Source organism: Salvelinus alpinus, chromosome 4 (assembly GCF_045679555.1).
Source record: "Salvelinus alpinus chromosome 4, SLU_Salpinus.1, whole genome shotgun sequence".
NCBI classification, from domain to species: Eukaryota; Metazoa; Chordata; class Actinopteri; order Salmoniformes; family Salmonidae; genus Salvelinus; species Salvelinus alpinus.
Genome location: NC_092089.1, coordinates 43,395,524 through 43,419,982, shown reverse-complemented (window position 1 = coordinate 43,419,982; position 24,459 = coordinate 43,395,524). Strand labels below are relative to the sequence as shown.

Here is a 24,459-nt window from a genome sequence, read left to right as displayed (position 1 = left end):
TTGTCGTACAAATTCATGAAAACAAAAATAGCTTTTTGGTCTTCACTTAAGGTTTACTGTGTTAATGTTAGGTTTAAAATCACATTTTAAGAAGATAAATTGTAGAAATAGGCAGCCCGTATCACTTTGTGGCTACAGTAACTAAAGTTAGTGACGACCAAGTCAGATCATCCCACTGCGTGAAGTCGTTCGGCAAAGATGTCTGCTACGGATGTAGGCGGTTGTGGACCTGGAGCAGGACCCAGTTCGGGTGTTGGGTCCGGGGCATCAAACCCTCGAAAATTTAGCGAGAAAATAGCTCTACATACCCAACGTCAGGCTGAAGAGACTGCCGCTTTTCAGGAGGTTATGATGGACATCACCTCTACCAGGGTAAGTCGGAGGGGGAGGCAGGAGAGGAAAGCTGGAGTAAGTACAGGCCCGGGGCTTGTCAAGAGGGTAAACAAAAAATACGAAAATGATAAACCAATATAAATTTAGCGCGCTAACTCTAGCCAAGAATGAACGTTATCCACGATTTGCCTTTTATCTGTTGGAGTTTGAATGTCTTCTAGTTATTTCACCTACCTAACGTTAACTAGCTAACTACGATGTTGATTGCTATCTTATCTAACTTGTCAAAAGTGTAATGCGAACCAGCTAGCTAGTTAACTAAACTTTTAGTTAAAAAGTTAGCGTAAATAAACGAGTTAGCTAGCCCTGAGTTAGCCATATGTGGCTAAGTAGTATTTCAAATTCAGTAGCTAATGTTAACTAGTTCGTTACGTTACTTAACGTTAGCTCGCTAACTACTTAGCAAGCTAATGTTAACGATATATTGTAACTAACAGTTTTAATACATTTTCAAACCTGCTGAACTGTGTGACTGGTTGATAACGTTAGTTACCATCCATGTTTTGGCTTAACGTTAGTTTTTCAGTGCTTAGCTAGCTAGTTGGTCAGACAGGCGGTGCATCAAGTGAAGTGGCACATAGTGGTTGCTGTCAACCACCACAGCAGAACAGATTGCAATCTCTTGGCATAACTGAAACCCACTCCATTATTTTTCCACTGAGTTTAACATTCACAAAATTGTGTGTTTATAGGAACTCCACTGCTGTAGTAAGTACACCGATTCTGTTCCAAAACGTTTAGCAACGTTAACCGTTTACTCCAAACATACATTTTTGTTCAACGAAAACTAGTTTATTGGACAAATTCAGGTAGGTCCCTCCCCGTTTTTAATAATTTGCTCTGTTTGTGTAAGTTTGATTCTTTAACGTGTTTCCGTTGCAAGACATAATACATACACCCCAGATTTCATTCTAAGGATCTTTCAATTTGAAGTGAATAAAGTTTGAACTGCTTTTCAAACAGATACTAATTATTAATTTGGTTATTCATGAATTCAACATATTTTTTTGAACATTCAATATTTTAGAAACATGATAATGGCCAGAATTCCCACCTCTATGAATATCCTATAAATTTTGAGGTGAATGTGATGCAGACTGGGTGGGAGGAATAGAGAAGAGCGGGCAAGTCAAATTCAGTTACGACTCACCCTCCTAAATTGCATTGTTGGGCAGCACATTCAAGGGCTCAAGTCTTACACTGACTCATCCAAACCCCTCATAGCACCCCACTTTCTTCATTCATGGTAATTCCCCTTTGCCATCTCAACCACTGTAGTTTCTGGGAATTCCTTTGAGTCCTGTCCTTTACAACCTCCCCATCTAATATACTTTTTGTCAGGGTGGTCCAATCAGCCTAATAGCAAGGCAGGCATGTGGTTACCGGTAAATGGAGACGGAGCAAGCTGTGAAACTGATGTGCTGTGTGCGAGAGAGAAGGCACAAACTATGGAGTAGAGTAATGCAGAATTAGGCTGATACTTCACTTTAAAATGTATGCCAAACAAAAACCATTGATTTCAAAGTTGAACAAACAATACAATTCGATGCACAATGACTACTTTGAACAATTTACATAGTAAATAAAAAATCATTTTACTGGAAAAACTGTACAGGGTCAAAGTTTTGTAACAGAATTATGGTAAATTCTCACTCAGTTTTATTTGTTTTCAGACTTAGGACCCCCATCCTGTAAATGTGCTTTTGTAAAATGTTCAGTGGAAATTGTTAAAAGTAGTACTTGTGAATAGAGTTCTATGGGTTGTTAAACTTATAAATCAATGTTTTTTGTTTGGTATAGCTCATAGACTGGTTCCTCTCTAGGTTTCTTCCTAGGTTTTGGCCTTTCTAGGGAGTTTTTCCTAGCCACCGTGCTTCTACACCTGCATTGCTTGCTGTTTGGGGTTTTAGGCTGGGTTTCTGTACAGCACTTTGTGACATCAGCTGATGTAAGAAGGGCTATATAAATAAATTTGATTTGTATACATTTTAAAGTGAAAAATCTGAGTGTGTAAATCCGTTACCATGGATTTACCGACTTCCATTCATTCATTGTATTTATGAATTAGTTTGGTTGTACAACCTGTATATGTCTGGAGAATTCATATTGTCAATCCGCACTAGGGGAAACAGCGCTACCTTCCGCCCCATGGCCGTTGTTATTGCTTTTATTTTGTTGACGAAGCAAAGGTGAGGAGCGTCACCCATCATAGTAAAAATTGTATCACATATTCTGCTGTTCTATCGCTCGTGCAATGATGTCAGAGGGGAAAGAAACTGTGTTAACTTCTTTGTTGTTGTAATATCGCAGTTTCACAATTAAGGATTCAAGCTTTAAGGCTTTTGGACATTTTTAGATGGGTTTGTAAAATATGACACAGTCGGCCTATCTTATCTGTATGCTGGAACAGTAGTGGTTCATATGAATCCATTTTAGAAGGGAACTTTGTAAGGGCAGATTTAACCTTATGTCCTATGAAGACCTTGTCTCATTCTTCTGCTGTCATAATATTTTACACTGCCAATGTCACATTTGGGAGGTACACAAAGCAGTATTTTCTCACTGTCACCTCACTGGAAATGTTTTGTCCTACTTAGAATGTATTAGGCAACTCCTGGGTGTTATTAGCGATATCCAATATGCTGGTGGGGATATTGTTGCTTTGTGACTGTTTTCAAAGTTCTTATTTTTCTTAGAAATAATAATTTAACAGCTTTTCCTCAATACTTGTGGTTTTCCCTGTGAATGATTGTCCTTTATTTTTATCTTTTACAATGATGAACTCACTGCCGTCTGTTTTAAAGGTTGAGAGACTGCATGAAAGATGTCAGAGGCAGGACAGCACATTTTATAAAATGTCAAGCTTTTACTCAAAAGAACAAGGTCTGAAAAGACACCAAGATGTTTGGCTGTCATTAATGAAAATGGCCAGATAGTGTCTTACTAAAAGAACGGGCCAGCTCATTTCAAACATTCTATCGTGACGTAGGACAACCACAGCTTTGCAGGTGATAAAGCACACTACAACAAACTCTTGAGGATCTTGTTACCCACTTGATTATCTCAATCCACTGATGTGGCTTCTGTCTCTGTGTAGGCAATCCAGCAGTGAAGTATGTCAAGGGCACAAGTATTCCAGTTTGTCTTACAAAAGACATTAGGTATTCATAAAATCTTCATCTCCTCTTTGTTCTCCAGATCCAGGCTCAGAAAGTGCGTCTGGCTAGAACCCAGGGCCCGTACTATGGGGGCTCCCTACCCAACGTTAATCAGATCGGCAGGAACCCAGGCGACTTTCAGGTGAGAGAGGTTCACCTTTTTTTATCCTCAGTGTGTGTGTGTGTGGGTCCACATTTAATATATAGCCTAAAAATCTATCCATACAATCACTTGACACCAATATAAACACCATGGCGTCTCTCCCTCTTCTCTTGCACCCCTCTTTATCCTCTTTCCCTTTATGTTTCTCTCTTCTCCTACTTATTTCCATCATCTTAGGGTTTGTTCCACTCTAACCTGGACTCCAGTCGCTCCACACGGCACCACGGCCTGGTAGAGCGGGTCCAGAGGGACAGACGCTTCATCTCCCCAGTGCGCCCCTACAGGAAACAAGTATCCTTCACAATACATCTGAGACCAGAACATCGTCAGACCTTGTTGCACAATCTAGGAGCTAATCCAGAGTTTTGCTCTACTTAGGCAAAGGACTGCTTTGATGATATATTATTGACCATAATCCTGATATATTATATTACTGACCAAATCCCTGGTTGTTAATCTCTGATTGTGGATGAGAAGAGTAAAAAGTGTAACAATTTAGTTGTTGCCTTGACTTGTGTGCTCCTCAGGTGGACAGCTCTCCGTACAACTCAGCCTATCTGTCCCCGCCTCCGGACACCAGTTGGAGAAGGTAATGATCTGGAGTGGACCCCAATCTGCAGAGACATGGGTGTCCTCAGGGAGCCTGTTTTATTTGTTATGTATTTTGCTTAGTAGTTTTTCTCTGCAGCATTATAGCTTGGTCTCACGGTAACAATGCATGCTAACGCGATTGGGACTGACTAACAAGACGCCTGATTTTAGCTTTCCTTCATAGCCTTGAATTTAGTTGCTTTTCAGAACTTTTAGTTTTATTTTCTTCACTTTCCTCCCTTTTTTCTGGCATCCGAATACACTTACACTCTTTTTTTCTTCAAGTTTTGGAAAGAAACTCCCACCTCTTTTCCTTCTTGCCAGTCCTCTTTTTCTTTTTTTCTTTTCTTTCTTTCTCTGCTAAATAGAAAAGGACAAACTCTTTGAGAAAGGGAAACTGGCTTTGACATGAAATTATACGACTCTTACACACCTCCCAACAGTTCCATTGTTTATCTTATTGTCTGAAAAAATAAAGGCATGTCGAGATGACTTATAAAGCAGCGTTGATGCATGAATGAAATGAAGGCCGCTCTAAACCAGCGTTTGTCATCCCTGCTCGCTTGGATGCTGCGCTTTGGGAAATAGCCTCCATCAATCAGGTGAATGGAGGGAGCTGCTCCTGAAGTTTGTTTGTGGTGGATTTGGCACACGTCTGTCCGATTCTTTCCAGATCAGCACTGGGGCTGGAAACACTGATAAACATCTTCGTAAATTCAACTGACTTGAACCGATCGCTGCGAGACCCCGGTTAGCAGAGAATTTAAGAACCTCTTTCATAATAGCCAGTCTTACAGAAGCACATGAGCACACACGCATGAGCGCAAGCTCACTCTTGTGAATGCATATATTTGTGCACATGAGCATGCAGTAACACACACCCACAAATGCACTCAATTCACTCAATATTCTCTGTATCCCAAAAAAGCATCTATGGATGGGCCATGTGTTCTGTAGATTGTCAGTATCCCTCTCTTCCTCCCTCTATCTCTGCGTCTCTTATGCTAGCCGTTCGTCCCAAGCCTTCACTCTCTTTTTTCTCTCTTTTAATCCTTCTCTGGAGAAATAACGGCCATTTTTGTTGTTGATCACAAAAGGAACTGTTCGGGCAACTTCCCAGGAGACAAAAGCCAGTTGTTTCGCCTCCCCACCATGGCACTCAACAGGTGAATCCCACCCTCTCCATCTATCTTCTCTTCTCCCCCTCAACATAGGGCATCAACTCACTGTCCTGGGGCAGACATTAACAGACGATTGTGCCAGTGCAAGATATGACCATTCAAAGATCTTCCAAGAGCTTGTATATTGAATGAGTTTTTCCTTTTTATATTGAATGAATTGATATTTAAGACTGAGTTCCAATATATCATGGATGGAGTTAGTTTGTGGCTGAGCAGAAGCAAAAGTAAGGTGGTGATTGTCATGATGTGGTTACCGGAGGACTTTTCTAATGAGTCATGGATTGACTTGAGTAGTTGGTTCCTGTTTGGTGAATGTGTATGTGGGTTGATGTGGCAATGGAAAGAGACCTCCTGTATATATCTTTCTCCTCTCCTAATGCTTTTTGTCTATGCAGGACCAACTCAGACTCTGCCCTCCACACCAGTGTGATGAACCCCCCTGCAGGAGACCCCTTCAACGCTGGACACACACTCACCCTTCAGGGCAGACTCACTGGTGAGGACTCACTAAAGACTAAACCAACAGCATATGTGTTTAGTTAACACATCGGAGTGGGAGTTGAGGGTTTCCCACTGAGATAAGTGTCTGCTAAATTACCATATTGTTATAATTGTTTAAGTGTGATTGTGCCTTAAGCCCATTCCCAGTTTGCCTCAGTACTCTGACTTGTATCTCTCTGTGCTCCTCTAGGTCAGAGTGAAGGAGAGGGGAGAAGAAGTGAGTCTAACAGTCACACTCGCTGTACACTAACAATTCGGTCCTACTTTAAACACACCACAAATAATCTTGACAATGGAAAGAAATGCTTATGACTAGGAGACTTTGATTTGTGATCATGTTGTTTGTCATCCACAGTGTTTCCGTACCCAGTTCCCCCCATTGAGGACAACATTCTGGATCAGGGCGAACTGCTCAAGCCCTGGGACACCAAGAAGTTGCCCCTGCTGTCTTCTCGACCCAAGTCCTGTGAAGTTCCCGGTATCAAGTAAGTAAATCCTTCTAAAACACATCCAAGTCATTTCTACAGCTTTTCTCACAATAACTTATGTGAAAATGTCTGTGGCGCTAGAGGTTTTCACACAATTCATTATCTACTGTAATTCGTTTCAGTGCAGACACACAGTTATTAAAAACCTGCGATGTTGTGCATTCATTTAGAACTAATGGAATTTGTTGTTGCTGCTTACATTAAGGTAATTTGTTTAATTTAATGTGAAGCAGCAATATATTGAGGGGAGTCTGATAGGAGACATAGTATTGTACTATGGCTAGCGTGTGCCCTCAGGTATGACATATGAATGCATGGCTGATTTTCTGTTGAACACTTTCTGTTGATGTAAAAGCCTCAAGCTCAATCTCCATTTGTTTTCCATTGAAACATCCATTTGAAATATCTTCCTCCGTTTTCATCCTCTGTCTATCCTCCTCTTCTTCGTCATGACTTTCGTTGCGCATTATTTTATCTTTCTCTCATAGCTGGGGTTTAGATTGGAACGTGTGTGTAGTGGACATTCTTTATTTATTCCTCATTCACTTGCTCTCTATCTCTCCATTTCTTTCTTTTTTTCTCGTTCTCTCTCTGTAATTTATTCTCTCGCTCACTTTCTCCCCTCTCGGTCTATTCTGTTCTTTTTCTCTCTGTCGTTCTCTCTCTCTCTCTCTCTCTGCGTGTGTCTGGAGGCTGCTGTTGGGTGTGGATCAGTTTAGCTCTGGGACGCTGAGGTCATCCTGTCTGGAAATCACACACGCCCCAGTGTCTAATTCTTGACGAATGTGAGACACCACTGTGGTTTCTCTTGTCTTTCTAAATAGTTTCTCCATCTCGTCCTCCAGTATCTTCCCCTCCCCTGACCAGCAGTCCAGCACCCCCCATGCTCCCTCAGCCCTGAACACGGGGGGCTCCCTGCCCGACCTCTCCAGCCTGCACTTCCCGTCGCCGCTGCCCACCCCGCTGGACCCAGACGAGCCGGGCTACCCTTTGTCCCTGAGTGGGGGCAGCAGCACGGGCAACCTGGCCTCCACCCTGACCCAGCTGGGCATCAATGCCAGCAACGCCTTCCGCCACTCGCCAGGTACAGGGAGGGACTGTGGGACAGAGGCTGAGGGAGTGTGTGTGTGTGCCATGTTGATCTTCAGCACTTCTCTCTTGAGTGTATGTTAGTGTGTGCGCTCATGCAGGCATGCTAGGAACAATACAACCCTTTCCGTCACACTAGTTAAAATGTCTAAGTTGTGACTCAAACGGAGGAAGCTAGTGGGTGTTGGTGCAAGAGGGAGACAGGCCAATATTCATTTAGGTGGGTAAGATGTATTTAGAAAATGGAGGTAAAGTGCAGGGCTGTGCATTCTGAAAAAGTAGCTGTCCTAGGGCCCTATAAAATCCCTGATGCAGAGAACGCGGACAGAATCAGAGAATCCAGACAAAGTGGAATTCAACAATATACATTTTTTTTATAGATCTTAGTAGGGAGTCAACTAAATGTATTGAACATTTATTAATTAGCCCAGGTTTATCATAAGACATGAACAGAATGCATCAGTGATTTGTATTTCCTGCAACTTTCTGAAGAGGCAATGAGAATTCCCCCATCTGTGTATGTGCGGTGTGCGCAGTTACCACTTTGTGTAGCTATTAGCGTTGATGCTAATGAAAAAAGTATTCTGGTAGATGGAAAGGCTTTCCCAAAAACCTTCTAAATTAAATGTTAACAACAAAGCCTATGCCTACCTGGCAGAATGATATCATGATTATTTGCATCAGGCCAGTGGGTGTTTGTTTTGCAAACTATCATAACAAAAACACAGCTGAACAGCCTCTTGCTAGGTGTGCAATCAAATTAAAGGGTAACTACACCCAAAAATCTAAATTTCAAAAACAATTCCCAGACCTCAAAAGTGGTCTCCTAATGTGGTTTAAGCATTGTTGTGGACTTAAAATCCCATTTAGTTGTTTTTCAATTCAAGTGTCATTTGGAGAGTGAAAGCCTGAAAGAAACCGGGGTAAACAGAGACCTGTAAAACTCAACGGAATTTGTGTAAAAATAACTAACCGCAATCAGGCAAGAAATTTAACAGATTTTATATGGCCCTACTGACCTTATCTGTGTTGAGGTGATTTGGCCGACCACACACAGGAAATGTTAACTTCAGTCTAGAGGCAAGGCCTAGGGTGCATGTCAATAGTCTGAGGTGGCTTGCTCTTCTCATCTCTTGAGAAAACAGTATGGTGAATGCTTACCAGATATTTGCTGGTATTATTCTAGTTCTTTCACATCAGTGCAAATTAAGGATAGGAGATGATGAAAGGAAACCTAGTTTGACTCTTGAGGTGCACCCTGCAGCTCAGGGCCTCTTCAGGGGACTGAGCTAGCGTTGTACCTCCTGATATGATCGCCAGGAGACAAACTGTGTTTGCAGTTTGTCATATTAAATGTTAAAACGATGAAATGTTGCAATACATTTTCATTGAATTTTAGATGTTTGTAGTCTTCTACACTGAATAAAAATATAAACGCCACATGCAACAATTTCAAAGATTTTAGTTATTTGAAATGTAAGGAAACCAGTCAATTGAAATAAATTCCTAATCAATTGATTTCACATGACTGGGAATACAGATATGCTTCTGTTCCTCACAGATAAAGTACCTTAAAGAAAGGTAGGGGCGTGGAACAGAACCCAGTCAGTATCCGGTGTGACCTCCATTTCCCACATCTCCTTCGCATAGAGTTGATCAGGCTCTTGATTGTGGCCTGTACTATTTTGTTCCACTCCTTTTCAATGGCAAACAAATTTGTGTGCAAATTTGAGAGATAAGCTTTTTGTGCATATGGAACATTTCTGTGATCTTTTATTTCAGCTCATGAAACATGGGACCAATACATGTTTACATGTTGCGTTTATATTTTTGTTCGGTCTTTTATGTACGCATTACCACAACTTTTCACACCAGGACTCAATGTGTGTGTATTATTTTATGTAGCTCTATATTCAAATCTGTTTATCGGTCTTGTTTATTTGAACAGGTCTCCTGGCATCTCTTCAGGGCACTCTCAGTAACCCCTCCCTGCAGTCCTCGCTAAGCAACCCCAACATCCAATCATCTCTCAGCAGCCACTCCTTCCCCAACTCCCTCAGCTCCACCTCCTTGCACTCGTCACTTAGCAACCCTTCCCTGCAGTCCTCCCTTAGCTCCTCCCCCTCCCTCCAGTCTTCCCTGAGCAACCAATCCCTGCACTCCTCCCTCAGCAACTCCTCCCTGAGTGGCCAGTCCCTCCACACCGCATCCAGTAACCCTAGTTACAGTAGCGGGGTGGGAGGGTCCGGCTCGTGCTCCTCTTATTCGCCGCTAACTAGCCAGGGGCAGTCGCCTCTCAGCACGTTGCCACGGAGACGAGCTCAGCTCTCCCCTCTGATCCTACCCATGGGAGGGGAGTCTCGCCGGCACCACTCCAAACAGTTCTCCCCCACCATCTCTCCTAACTTGTCCTCCATAACACAGGTAATGTCTACCTACATTCTCCTTTTACCATGATTTAATCACAGGCCAGAATAAGCACTGCCCTGGGGTTGGGCGGTATCCAGATGTTCATACCGTTCCTGTGCTGCACACACAAAACAAATAGTAGACGTCAGGGATCTTGATCCAGGAGGGGATTTGTCTCTGCTGTAACCAAGAAGATTGATCTTGCAAGCTAGCCACTTAGTTAGACAAAAGAACCTGACTAGACGTTAATTACTTCTCTTTCTGGTTGGAACTGTGCTATGCTAGAATGTGGACACCACGGAGCCGGTGCGAGATATGGCTCGGAAAACGTACATCAATCCAGGATTGGGAGATGGCGCTGTACTCCTAATTATGATGAATCGAGTAGATTGAAATACTGTTGGTTAACTAAACTGCCATTTTCGTCAGCATGCAAGGGTAGTTAATGCTGCTTTATCTATTAACCTAGTGCACAAGTTGACTGTAGGTATTAAAAAAAAATATATATATATATATATATATTCAAATTGCTGAGAAAAATTGCCCAATTCTTTTGACGGTATTGAAATCATACCATGAGTATTTCAAAATACCCTGGTGTATATATAGTTTATACTGTAAACCGCCCAAGCCTACACGGCACCATAACATTGGCCGACCTGCATGCCAATTGAGTTTTGTATTCCATTTCCAATCAATGTGTTTATCTCCTCCCAGGGTGTCCCTCTGGACACCAGCAAACTCCCCATGGACCAGAGGCTCCCTCCCTACCCCTTTAGCCAGCAGCAGCTTCATCAGCCAGGTCCTCCAGCATCCCATCAGCCCCAGCAGGCCTCTCAGGTAGGACAACAGCTCTCCCAGTCGTCCGTGGTACTGCAACAACAAAATCAACAACAGCATCAACACCAACACCATCAGCTGCATTTGCAACACCAGCTGCACCAGCAGCAATGTGCCCAGTCTCAGCAGGCCCTCCAGCAGCTGCACCTGCAGAACCTGCGCAATGCCCAGATGCAGCACCTGCAGCAGCAGCATAGGGTGTCGGTCAAAATTGAGAAGCAGGGTGAGCAGGGCCAGAACTCTCAGTGCCTGCAAACGCAAGACCCGCAGTCTACCCAACATCAACAACAGCAGCAGCAGCAGCAGCAACAACAGGACCAGCAAGACCAACAGCAGCAGATGGAGCAGCAAAGGCAGCAGGGAAGTCTGCCCCAGCTGCAACACATCAGCCACTCTCTGGCCACAGACCTGGGCCTCTACAACGTGAGTGGAGTCAGTGCCAGCCCATACACACAACACACTGCCGCCAATTGGCCCAATAAAGCCACAATTTCCTCTATGTCCTCCTACTATCGGTCCGTCACGGTTAACCTACCTCACCTCTCTGGGGCAGAGGGGCATGACTGCCACCATGGCTTGATGTCTTTGTAAACGCATGGTGTTTTAAAGCAAGCGCAATGTTGTAAACGTTGGTTGTGATAGAAACTGAGGTCAATAGAATGATCCGGATGATGTAATCATCTGTACAGCTATTATCAAGACCATAACCAGTGACAGCCTGATGGCTTCTGGGCACACCAGGACATATTTTTTTAAAGAGTTTACTCTGTCATCTAGCTAGAATTAGCTCACTATTTTGTATTGTATATTTGTGTAATCAGTTAATTTATTTATAAATTTGGCCATGCAAATTGATCACTGTTCAGCCTCTTAGTGTGTGACATCCTCAAGTATCAAATAGTATAATATCATCTCATTACACTTGACACATTACTCTGCTGTTATGGGATATACAGTAGCAGTCAAAAGTTTGGAGACCTACTCATTCCAGGGTTTTTCTTAATTTTTTATGTTTTCTACATTGTAGAATAATAGTGAATACATCAAAACCATGAAATAACACACATGGAATCAAGTAGTAACCAAAAAAGTGTTAAACAAATCAAAATATATTTTACATTTGAGAATCTTCAAAGTAGCCGCTCTTTGCCTTGATTACAGCTTTACACACTCTTGGCATTCTCTCAACTAGCTTCATGAGGTAGTCACCTGGAATGCATTTCAATTTGTTAAAAGTTAATTTGTGGAATTTATTTCCTTAATGCGTTTGAGCCAATCAGTTGTGTTGACAAGGTAGGGGTGGTATAAAGAAGATAGCCCTATTTGGTAAAAGACCAAGTCCATATTATGGCAAGAACAGCTCAAATAAGCAAAGAGAAACGACAGTCCATCATTACTTTAATACATGAAGTTCAGTCAATCCAGAACATTTCAAGAACTTTGAAAGTTTCTTGAAGTGCAGTAGCAAAAACCATCAATCGCTATGATGAAACAGGCTCTCATGAGGACTGCCACAGGAAAGGACGACCCAGAGTTACCTCTGCTGCAGAGGATAAGTTCATTAGAGTTAACTGCACCTCAGAAATCGGCAATTAACTGCACCTCAGATTGCACCTCACAGAGTTAAAGTAACAGACACATCTCAGCATCAACTGTAAAGAGGAGCCTGCGTGAATCAGGCCTTCATGGTCGAATTTCTGCAAAGAAACAACTAGTAAAGGACACCAATAAGAAGAGACTTGCTTGGGCCAAGAAACACGAGCAATGGACATTAGACCGGTGGAAATCTGTCCTTTGGTCTGATGTCTCATTGTGAGACGCAGAGTAGGTGAACGGATGATCTCTGCATGTGTGGTTCCCACCGTGAAGTATGGAGGTGTGATGGTGTGGGGTTGCTTCAAGGCACACTTAACCAGCATGGCTACCACAACATTCTGCAGCAATATGCCATCGGATCTGGTTTGCGCTTAGGGAAAGGGGGATACCTAGTCAGTTGTACAACTGAATGTATTCAACTGAAATGTGTCTAACGCATTTAACCCAACCCCTCTGAATCAGAGAGGTGTGGGAGGCTGCCATAATCGACATCTACTTCTTCGGTGCCTGGGGAACAGTGGGTTAACTGCCTTGCTCTGGCAGAACGACAGATTTTTACCTTGTCAGCTCGGGCTTAGTGGGACTATCATTTGTTTTTCAACAGGACAATGACCCAACACACCTCCAGGCTGTGTAAGGGCTATTTGACCAAGAAGGAGAGTGATGGAGTGCTACATCAGATGACCTGGCCTCCACAATCACCCAACCCAATTGAGATGGTTTGGAATGAGTTGGACTACAGAGTGAAGGAAAAGCAGCCAACAAGTGCTCAGCATATGTGGGAACTCCTTCCAGACTGTTGGAAAAGCATTCCAGGTTGACTACCTCATGAAGCTGGTTGAAAGAATACAAAGCTGTCATCAAGGCAAAGAGTGGCTACTTTGAAGAATCTCAAATATAAAATATATTTTGATTTGTTTAACACTTTATTTAGTTACTACATGATTCCATATGTGTTATTTCATAGTTTTGATGTCTTTACTATTATCTACAATGCAGAAATAGTAAAAAATATAGAAAAACCCTTGAATGAGTAGGTGTGTCCAAACTTTTGACTGGTACTGTATTCAAAACAGAACTTAGGCTATTCAAGAGGCCATCTTGTTATAACTGTGGCTCAATAATTTCCTACATGATGCTTCACATTTCCTGGACCTGTATAGCTTCTCAATACATTTCCAATGCTCACTCAAGTCTCAACTTGGTTCCATAACTTGCCACTGGAGATTGTTTCACAACATCCTTCTGACATTGAACATGCGCACAACTTTTTTAGCTGCAGAATGCGGTGTGTGAAACTTGAGAGGGAACGCTGATGTCATGCCCAAGTGAGGTGAAATGAATCCTGGGCTCTGTTGTTGAATGTCTCTATTAATAGCAGTCCAGAGAGCTGACTGTCTTAGTGTGCTGAAGGGCGGTGACATTGGGACCACAGTGAAATTGGCCTGTAGGATGTCGCATCAATGAAGCTCCACTTCACTGCTACAGTCATGTTGTAGGTGATGTCATTCAACATAACTTGGTATGACGTGTTGTTCTGTCTTTACACTAAAGTACCTGTGTTTTGTGTTGTAGGACACATTACTGTTAAACTCTCTGTTGGATGATCCCTACCTGGGCCTGCAGATCGCCTCCAGACAGAACCAGCAGGTATACCATTTCTGCAGACACTTTCAGGCTCATTTGTATTGACTACTGTACCTCTGCTTTCATTGCGGAGTTCTGTTGTACTGTATTTGTCTGCCTGAATTCACGTTTGGTGTTTTGTCCCCGTCTCAGTTCAACATGGAGACTCCGGGAGACAGCCTGTCGTTCAACCACGGTGGCTTGGGCTGTGGGAGTGGTGGAAAAGGCCAGGAGGAATCCTACCACCCCAACCATGGCTTCCTGGAGCTCCACGACTCAGGGGATAGGCAGCACCTTAACAACCAGAACTTTGGGGGAGAGGGATGCCACAACGTCCCTAACATCATCCTCCCAGGTGAGATCTGGGCTACCACTTCGGCTATTACTCGCCTGTAGGAGAGGAATGCTTTCCAAGGACATAATTATAACTACAACTAACACTAACCCTGAGTGGCTCAGTTGGTAGAGTATGGCACTTACAATGTAAAGGGTTGTGGATTTGGTTCCCGCTTGGGCCACCCATTCGAAAACGTATGCACTCATGACTGAAAGTCCCTTTGGATAAAAGCGTCTGCTAAATGGCACATTTATTATTATGTATTACTTGCCCTTTTTTCTTTCTTCACCAGGAGACAGTTCGTTGGGCCTTTCCAAGGAGATCGCCAGCGCCCTGTCCCACGTGCCAGGGTTTGAGATGGACTCCTTTGCTCTGGACGACCCCCTCAGGATGGACCCCCTGGCCCTTGAGGGGCTGGGCATGCTGGATGGGGACCTCATGCTGACCGACCCCGCCGTGGAAGACTCCTTCCGCTCCGACCGCCTCAAGTAACCACTCCCAGGAGTGGATACGGAGGAGTGAGGTGGGAAGGGGGTTGGAACGACCCCAGACTGAAGTGGAACAGGTGGGGTTGAGCCCTGCTTCGTTTCCCCCTCCTTGGCGATTGACGCAACCACAGCATCTGCAAATAAAAGGTCAGGTGGGAGGTTTTGGACAGTCTAGTGCATGGATCTCTGACTGGTCCAGGAGAGAAACTGGGGAGCAGGCTGTTCTACCACAGCACTAATACACCTGTCAAATAATCAGCTAATCACTGTCTTAAATCTGGACCTTGATTATTTGAATCGGGTGTGTTAGTGCTGGGCTTGAATAGAATTCTACATGCTCTCCAGGACCAGAGTTGGAGGCACCTGGTTTAGTGGGGACCTCGCCACATGCTTTTTGTGAGGTGATGTGGTGGTAGGGAAGGTTGGAGGACAGGACTGACATGTCAGTGGTGGAGCAAGTTCGTTTACGGTTCTTTCCGCTACATCCAGGCAGTTATCGAAAATGCACTTGTGATGCTTAAGAGAAAAAAAGAAAATATAGGCATTAGCTTGTACGAGTCTTATCTGCATGTAAACAAATGCACTTCAGATAATGCATAAACGCAGGGATCACGCATGAGGTCAGTTGCACTTGAAAATGCCGTCTTAAAAACCATACAATATGCATTCTATGAGACAGGACTTTCCCGACTGGTCTTTCGGCTTTGTCTGTCGGTGTTCCATCATTCCAACGCCAGTATGGGGAGGCTGGAATATCGGCCATGTTCGCCATCTTTCTACTGCAAGAACATACAGTAGATCTGGGGTATTTTATGGATTACATCAACCCTACCAGAGACTGTTCAACCAATAGTTGCCAATTGACATGTCATTAAGTGTTTTTATTTAAGTTTGGTGAAGGTAATTCAATGGCGGACCTTGCTAGCTATAGTTCAGATATAGTTCAGTCTTTCAACGGACAAGAGAAGAAAGTGTCTTTTTGGAGATGTGACTTTCTCAGTCCCTCAGGACAAGTTGGCACTTACGGGGCCATTTTAGTGTCTGGATGGCATATTCGTCTGTAAGATTATCACTGTGTCTGTGTTCAAGACCCAGCTAAATTGACCATTCTCATTTGACGTCTGTTAACTTGAATCGTCTTGATGGTTCCGAATCTAAAAAAATTACTAAATCAATCGTCTAAGGATATTGTCCTCATATTGAACCAAGTAGTCCACAGAATCCAACTCTCCTGTTTATAAAAACAACACAGAAAATAACACATTTCATTGCACCTGTCTGGTGTGTGACAAAATATTTTTGTATTCTTTTTAAAAATGTTATATGTCCCAATATGGCAGCTGTTGTCATTCTGCCAGCCTGCTTCTATACCATTGAGCTTCTCAGTAAGTTTAAGCCGAGGACCTTTTGCTATGTACCACCCCTGTGTGCCTGCTACCTCCCCCTCAGATCTTAGACCTACCCTCTTCTGCACATTCCCTTTAAAGCAACTAGGGACTGTTTGTTTTTAAATGTGTGCTATTGACAAAGTGTCTGCCTTTCATCAAGAGAATTGGCGTTGTTGATATGGAAAAGGAAAAGCCCTCAATACATTTCAATTACATGAATTGGAGTTGTATTTTTTATCTTTGAGTAATTGGGAAACGGCAAGGCCAAAACCAAGTAGACTAATGCATAGCAAAATTTTTGCCATAGTATATATTTTAACTGCTACTACTATCCTAAGGCCTTGGAGCTTTAGTGTCAGTTTTAGTCAGGTAATTCTAGCCACTGTGATTGACACCTCTAACCCCTCCCACCTGCTGCACCTGTCTTGCCACAGCAAGGGCCATAGCCAGATTATAGTAACATATTTTTATGTAACAAAGTAGTTATTACTATGAAGTTTTATTTTTTAATTAAAGGTGGTCTATGTCTTTGTATATAAATGTATAAATAACTGAGAGTATATTTAAGAAGAGAAGCCTTTTGGTTCCGCAACACCCTTAAACCGGTTGCATGATTTGAAAAGCAACAGGTTCTGAACAATGTAGTCCATTTGCTATGCAAAGTGTTCTTGTGCATGTCTCGTGTGACTGTCTGGGAGTTGTCAAATATTTTTTTTAATTTAGTACATTTACAAATAGTACATTTGCATTATACTATTGTATTGAAAATACAATTTTTATCGGTTTTTAAATGGTCGTATTTTGCTTTGGTGACAATGTTTGATATTGGTGTCTGACGACTACTGTAAGTTTGACATTGTGTGGTAGCAACAGGAAGTTTGAGCGCTTGAGATAATATCGTTTAACTTTCATAATGACAAAGATTATGGAAATCAGCCCTTCTTTCCAGTGTGGACTGAAAGAGGCCATGTTTGACAGACTTAATAAAACACAAGCATTGCAATTTGGATATAGAAAGCTGTGTGCAACTGTTACATCATAGATTGGTAAAACATCATCCTAAAATGAAGTAGTGCTGTTCTGAAGTTGTGCTAACATAGAGTTTAACCCCCTTATTGACAGATATTGAAGTACCTCTAATTACCGGTATGCTTTATTTCAACCATATTGCTTTTACAATGATCATATGAGCCAAATGCAAATCTGTTTTGACAGGAGTGGTGGTTGAAGTGGTTTGAGTATCAAACCTATGGTAAAACCCATTCACTACTGCCCTCTATCCAACAGTAATAGTGTGGGTTTGCAAAGTCTTCTTTTACCACTGTGAGCCAATGTTGTGCCTCGATGTAAACACAGCAAAAAAAGAAACGTCCTCTCACTGTCAACTGCGTTTATTTTCAGCAAACTTAACATGTGAAATTATTTGTATGAACATAACATTCAACAACTGAGACAAACTGAACAAGTTCCACAGACAACTGACTAACAGAAATGGAACAATGTGTCCCTGAACAAAGGGGGGGGGGGGTCAAAATCAAAAGTAACAGTCAGTATCTGGTGTGGCCACCAGCTGCATTTAAGTACTGCAGTGCATCTCCTCCTCATGGACTGCACCAGATTTCTCAGTTCTTGCTGTGAGATTTTTACCCCGCTCGTCCACCAAGGCACCTGCAAGTTCCCGGACATTTCTGAGGGGGAATGGCCCTAGCCCTCACCCTCCAATCCAAAAGGTCCCAGACGTGCTCAATAGGATTGAGATCCGGGCTCTTTGCTGGTCATGGCAGAACACTGACATTCCTGTCTTGCAGGAAATCACGCACAGAACGAGCAGTATGGCTGGTGGCATTGTCATGCTGGAAGGTCATGTCAGTATGAGCCTGCAGGACGGGTACCACATGAGAGAAGAGGATGTCTTCCCTGTAAGGCACAGGGTTGAGATTGCCTGCAATGACAACAAGCTCAGTCCAATGATGCTGTGACACACCGCCCCAGATCATGACGGACCCTCCACCTCCAAATCGATCCCGTTCCAGAGTACAGGCCTCGGTGTAACGCTCATTCTTTCAACGATAAACGCGAATCCGACCATCACCCCTGGTGAGACAAAACCGCGACTCGTCAGTGAAGAGCACTTTTTGCCAGTCCTGTCTGGTCCGGCGACGGTGGGTTTGTGCCCGTAGGCGACGTTGTTGCCGGTGATGTCTGGTGAGAACCTGCCTTACAACAGGCCTACCAGCCCTCAGTCCAGCCTCTCTCAGCCTTTTGCAGACAGTCTGAGCACTGATGGAGGGATTGTGCGTTCCTCGTGTAACTCGGGCAGTTGTTGTTGCCATCCTGTACCTGTCCCGCAGGTGTGATGTTTGGATGTGGTCTGCCACTGCGAGGACGATCAGCTGTCCGTCCTGTTTCCCTGTAGCGCTGTCTTAGGCATCTCACAGTACGGACATTGCAATTTATTGCCCTGGCCACATCTGCAGTTCTCATGCCTCCTTGTAGCATGCCTAAGGCACGTTCACGCAGATGAGCAGGGACCCTGGGCGTCTTTCTTTTGGTGTTTTTCAGTCAGTAGAAAAGCCTCTTTAGTGTCCTAAGTTTTCATAACTATGACCTTAATTGCCTACTGTCTGTAAGCTTAATGACCGTTCCACAGGTGCATGTTCATTAATTGTTTATGGTTCATTGAACAAGCATGGGAAACAGTGTTTAAACCCTTTACAATGAAGATCTGTGAAGTTATTTGGATTGTTACGAATTATCTTTGAAAGACAGTGTCCTGAAATAGGGACGTTTCTTTTTTTGCTGAGTTTATATCTTGTTTCTTACTAGGCTGGTGGTGTTGGTAAGACCACAAGTCATTTTGAAGAGTCATAATAATGCATTTCCAATTTAGCCATTAATGAGGAGGTATAAAAAATATCAAGTTAGCGTGAAAATCAAATTTGAAAGTGTTAGAAGTTTTTCTGCATTGCTTAGTCCTGTGTTCCCTATTTTCTGTGGCATGTTTCCTGTATTTTCTGATTTTGTTTAGTTCTGCACTGTGGAGCATTCCCAACCTAAACTGAAAATATTATTTTGAAGTGCTATTTGAATTGATAGGCGATGGAGATTTGAATGAGGCCTTTTTTTAATTGGACTGTAGGGTAGAGTGGATGAAATGTCTTGTCTGTTTAGAAGGAATCATGTAAGTGTGGCTAGTATATTTTAGATTGGGTCTGAAGGGTATTCTGATGAAGTACCAGTTAGTTTCAGGGTCAGCGCTGGCAGTTGACTCAAGAGGTGTGATGATTATATGATCTCTATCTTCCCCTGGTGTGAGAAAAGGCTTGAAATGCAGAGAAAGTCATTTTATTGTTTTCACTATTATTCTGCAATTTGTCATTTGAAAACCCAAGAGCACGCCCGTATTAGTTGTCCTGCTTGATTAGTCCAGGGTGAAGCTCTACCAGTTGTTTGATTTAGAATCTGTGACAATGTTACGTAATGCATCAGAGAGATATCGGTCACTTTGCCAATATAGTTGGCTTGTTGAAACATTTTCTTCATGCAATTATTTAAATGTTTTATTTTACTTTTATTTAACTAGGCAAGTCGGTTAAGAACAAATTATTATTTACAATGACGGCCTGCCCCGGCCAAAGCCTAACCCGGACGACGCTGGGCCAATAGCTGCACACAACATCACGGCCGTTTATGATACAGCCTGGAATCGAACCAGGGTCTGTAGTGACACCTCTAGCACTGTGATGCAGTGCCTTAGACCGCTGCGCCACTCAGGAGCCCAAAATTATCATGTGTATCCTAAAGTTTGAATGTGTACACTGCAGTTTTTAGTTACTGAGAAAAGGAGCAATATTTGCTCATTTATGTTTTCCCCCTCAGTATTAGTTAGTTATACCAAATGAATTTGTCTCACGTCTTGGCAATTCTTCACAGCTGCAATTTGATGTTTCAGCTGTCATGCCTATAGAGAGCAATAGTAATGTGGTCTTTTTGTAGGCACTATTGGAGCTAGGCTTACTCCACCATGGCTTGTTGGCCAAAGCCTATGGAGAAATTATTTTGGGGTTTGTTTTGATAAATGCAAAAAACAAGGCCTGTGTGGAAAACACAGGCTTAGGAGATCTTATGTTTTGTTCTATGAGATCATCTTCATCACCTAAAGTTACTTTTTTGTGAATTTTGAATCATTTATGTAATCAAAATAAGCACATAAAGGGTTCATAATTCATAAAGGTCATGTTAACAGACATATATTATCTCATCGAACAAAGCATATAAAATCATCAAAGGATGTGTTAACCTCGGACCTTATTTGCGGCGTTTTTGCGGCAAACCTCATTAATTTCCTCTATAGGAACGGCTTGAACGAACCTGAGGTTTCATTTCCGATTTTTAGGACTACATGGAGGCTCTGCGCTTACAACTTCATAGATCTCTCAGCATCTGTCTGTTATGCAATAACAGTGTAGTTGAAGACCATGCACGGCAATAACACTGCCAGTAGGGGTTGCTGTTGAACAGTGAAGTTATGTGTGATAGGGATCAGTCAGATTGCCATATTAATTGCTGTGTTATTGTTCAGTGTATTTTACGGTTGTAATAAAAAAAAAAATGCTTTATGTTTAGGGTCAAAACCATATGTATTTTGCGTTTTCAGAGGAATACATTTAAATGTTTATTTTACATCTTTATTTTTAAATTGTAATATCCAGGGAACCCATGTATGATGTAAATACTGTTCCTAAACCACTGTGCATCTTTAAACCTAACAAGAAAATATTTGTACCTTAACATTATTTTACAAAAAATAAAAAATCCTGTCAAAGACTGGTTTTATATTGTATTATTATCCGCGTTGTCATAACAGATTCACTGGTCTTCAGTACAGTGACAGCTGTAAACAAAACCCAACAGCTGCATGCACGCGGGGGTGTCCACCAATTGTTTTTACCCTCGCAATTTCCTTTAGTTTTATAATGAATATTGCCACAGCAAACGTGTTTTTAAATGCACAACAATAGACGGCAGGGTGTTGAACAAATTAATAACTAGTTTGTATCTATTAGTAAAATAGTAGCGCACTACCAAGGCGCAATTTTCTGTGTTCTGAGAGCTCTTTCGGTCTGTGGCACTGGAAGTACGACAGTGTTTTAGTTTCCATCTCGACCGAAGGAGCTGTTTGCAGCTAACCTCCCAACCAGCAAGAAGCGGACTGATACGACAGACATCTGCACTGGCTCTAATTAGAAACCGACTCTATGGTACACACGACCGCAAACATGGACGCTAAATGTCTAAATATGTCCTAAGCAGGATGATATCCAAAGTGAGCAATCGGAACTGCCAGCAAGGATTACAAGGTAAATTATATTGCTAGTTAAATTGTGGTAGTAGCGTTAGTGTCCCCACAATATTTTGTTTGTTAGCTAGCTAGGAAGCTAAGTAACGTCAGCTAGCTAATACTTGTCTCTTCTCTGGATTAATGTCACACAATTCAGGTATGGTGACAACTCAAACCCCCTCTCGAGTTTTTTTATTCGAAACCCACAATAATAGTTGTTAGCCAAAATACCAAAGTATCTGTGGCCGTAGTGCTGCGCTAACCGGCTAATGTGCGAAGCGATAAAACAGTAGTGTGGTGTGTGTAACGTTAGGCTATTTCTCATGCTGGCCTGTGTCGTGATCCAATGAGTGGTACCAAGCACTGACCCAAATGTATATGGTACAACCGATTTTAAAGCAATTAAAGGTTGGTAGTAATACTACATCGCCTGGTGCTCCCTGCCCCTAGTCCAAAATGTAAAAATATGTTGCCAGCTCGGACATTGATCAAGGATATTTGACGTTGTACTGCGCGTGCATCATGCTTTGCATTGGAACGCATTTCTCTGCATTTGCCATCTCATATACTGTGTTGTCCATTCATGGTACTTTGTGGATTTGGAAAATGCATTGTGCATTTATCGTGTTTCTGCTTGAGTATTAAGCATACCTACATCCTGCAAATGCTTAATTTTCCACAACGATTTGGGTATACCAGTAGTTTCGTGGGCCCCTCTCAAGGTCCGAGCAATATTTATTCAGAATATTGACCAGAAAAAAATTGACTTCAAATATTGAAGGAGTTGACAACAGACACTCAAGACAGACATATTTGTGTCTCAAAAAAAAAGATAAATACATTTGTAAAATATAGAAAATTATTCATTTGGAAATACCCTATTAAAAACAACCATTCTGTCTGATCTTTCAGCGTTCTCATGGAGTTGACGTTAGACAAAAATCTGATGGAGTTTGTTTTACGAGTTGAATAGTACGTTTTTCGTCTTTTCAAGTGGTATACACAGACCGTATCAATTTTGTTTTTACAGTTATTTCATGATTTCTAAAACCTAACTAAATGTAGCATATTTGAACAAAGAATATTAATTTATCAGGCAGATGCAGTTGACAGATTATGGTTCTGACCATGGTGATTCCAATATTGTTTGTTTAAACATGTCAAAAGTTGATAACTTTACAGACAGTGAATGGTCTTGTTGCACTACATGTAATGAGGACATGAATAAGGGTTCCTTATGCTGACCCTGCTCATCCCTGATTAATTTAGGATTTTAGAGAAATCTGGCGGAGTTGACTAAACCCCGGGACACGTCTTTTAGGAATAACAGTTTTGAGAGAGCTATTCTTTAAAGTCACAGAGGGATATTGCAAGAAACTAGATAAGAACATTTTTCAGTTAATATCCAATATTGGCAGTTAAATTATAATTTTTTTAACACTTTTTTTGGACTGTTTGAAATAGGAATCCTTTGCACCGGACAAGGGCATTTCCAGACATAGAGCCGACATGGAAATTAGTAATAATGGAAGTATTTTGAAAATCCTTAAAACAAATATTTTCCCAAGTGGTGCAACGGTCTAAGGCACTGCATCTCAGTGCAAGAGACGTCACTACAGTACCTGGTTTGAATCCAGGCTGCATCACATCCGGCTGTGATTGGGAGTCCCATAGGGCGGCTCACAATTGGCCCAGCGTCGTCCGGGTTTGGCCGGGCTAGACTGTCATTGTTAATAAGAATTTGTTCTTAACTGACTTGCCTAGTTAAATAAAGGATGAATAAATATTATGATCCCCCACAAAAATGTAAATTTTCATCTCAAATAACTATATAAATAAAGCTTCCTTGCCGGAAAAGAATCTCTGAGCTCGCCTTGCGGGGGTGTGTGCTATGCCATTGGGGAATACCTCAAAGAATGATACTCTCAATGCATAACGTTACTATTTTGACAGCGTCATGCATCTTGCCTCACACCTGTCATTGATTTGATTTATTTATCATTTTGGCAATACGGTTGTTTGGATATTCTTCCCCATTTACAATGTTTCAAACAAATGTTAACCCCATGTGTTTCATGTTTCAGCATATGGAATAAAATAATTTGCCCGTAGCATTGTTTTGTGCTGATATTGAATAGGGACCAATGAAAGAGCTGTTTTAAAGCTCATAGGTGATGTTTAGGGTCAAATATCTGTTGGCGGGGAGAATTGTAGGCTAAACACAAACATGATTTTTGGAATGCTCATGCGATGTTATCTTCTACAACAGTTAGCCTGAACATCTTCCTAATATTGAGTTGCAACCCCCCGCTTTTGCCCTCAAGACAGCCTCAATTCGTCGGGGCATAGACTCTACAAGGTGTCAAGCGTTCCACAGGAATGCTGACCCATTTTGACTCCATTGCGTCCCACCGTTGTGTCAAGTTGGCTGGATGTCCTTTGGGTGGAGAATCATTCTTGATACACACAGGAACTGTTGAGCGTGAAAAACCCAGCATCGTTGCAGTTCTTGACACAAACGGTGCGCCTGGCACCTACTACCATATCCTGTTCAAAGGCACTTAAATATTTTGTCTTGCCCATTCACTGTCCGAATGGCACACATACACAATCCATGTCTCAAGGCTTAAAAATCCTTCTTTAAACTGTCTCCTCCCCTTCATCTACACTGATTGAAGTGGGTTTAACATCAACAAGGGATCATAGCTTTCACCTGGATTCACCAGGTCAGTCTGTCATGGAATGTTTTGAACACTGTTTTATATAGTGTTGGTCTCATGACATGTCCTCGCTATCTGTTCCTGATGTTTAAACATTGCTGTGTACAAACCCCTGTTAAAATAACAATTTGCACATGTCAATTGAGCTCA

General features: G+C 42.2%; 2 protein-coding genes across 6 annotated transcripts in view; both read left to right on the top strand.

The window, feature by feature from the left end:
• The first annotated feature begins 16 nt into the window (after nt 1–16).
• On the top strand, nt 17–21,075 carry LOC139573613 (CREB-regulated transcription coactivator 2-like). 3 transcript variants are annotated; one of them, XM_071397264.1, is made up of 14 exons: nt 18–372; nt 3,592–3,693; nt 3,892–4,005; nt 4,242–4,303; nt 5,403–5,471; nt 5,882–5,982; nt 6,178–6,204; nt 6,343–6,472; nt 7,300–7,559; nt 9,513–9,988; nt 10,691–11,236; nt 13,985–14,059; nt 14,189–14,390; nt 14,665–21,075. In XM_071397264.1, exons 1-14 carry the CDS (start codon nt 199–201, stop codon nt 14,862–14,864), a joined length of 2,538 nt encoding a protein of 845 aa, XP_071253365.1. In that variant the 5' UTR covers nt 18–198; the 3' UTR covers nt 14,865–21,075. The 3 variants fall into 3 exon arrangements, with proteins under 3 accessions (XP_071253367.1, XP_071253365.1, XP_071253366.1); XM_071397265.1 differs by having other exon boundaries at nt 20–372; nt 7,321–7,559; XM_071397266.1 differs by lacking the exon at nt 5,403–5,471 and having other exon boundaries at nt 17–372.
• Nucleotides 14,868–24,459, top strand: part of LOC139573612 (DENN domain-containing protein 4B-like) — a 51,970-nt gene continuing 42,378 nt past the window's right edge. Inside the window, exon 1 of one of the 3 annotated variants that reach the window (XM_071397262.1) lies at nt 14,868–15,007. The gene's annotated coding sequence lies outside the window, so the exon portion shown is untranslated. Of the gene's footprint in view, nt 15,008–21,170; nt 21,609–24,459 lie in introns of those variants that run through there. The other 2 variants (XM_071397263.1, XM_071397261.1) reach the window with 2 other exon arrangements.

Excerpts from the sequence above, each read along its gene's own strand:
- LOC139573613 (XM_071397264.1), top strand. The coding sequence starts at position 199 with ATGTCTGCTACGGATGTAGGCGGTTGTGGACCTGGAGCAGGACCCAGT. Across the intron at positions 4,304-5,402 it reads CCGGACACCAGTTGGAGAAG|GAACTGTTCGGGCAACTTCC; the intron begins GTAATGATCTGG and ends TGATCACAAAAG. Across the intron at positions 7,560-9,512 it reads CGCCTTCCGCCACTCGCCAG|GTCTCCTGGCATCTCTTCAG; the intron begins GTACAGGGAGGG and ends TTATTTGAACAG.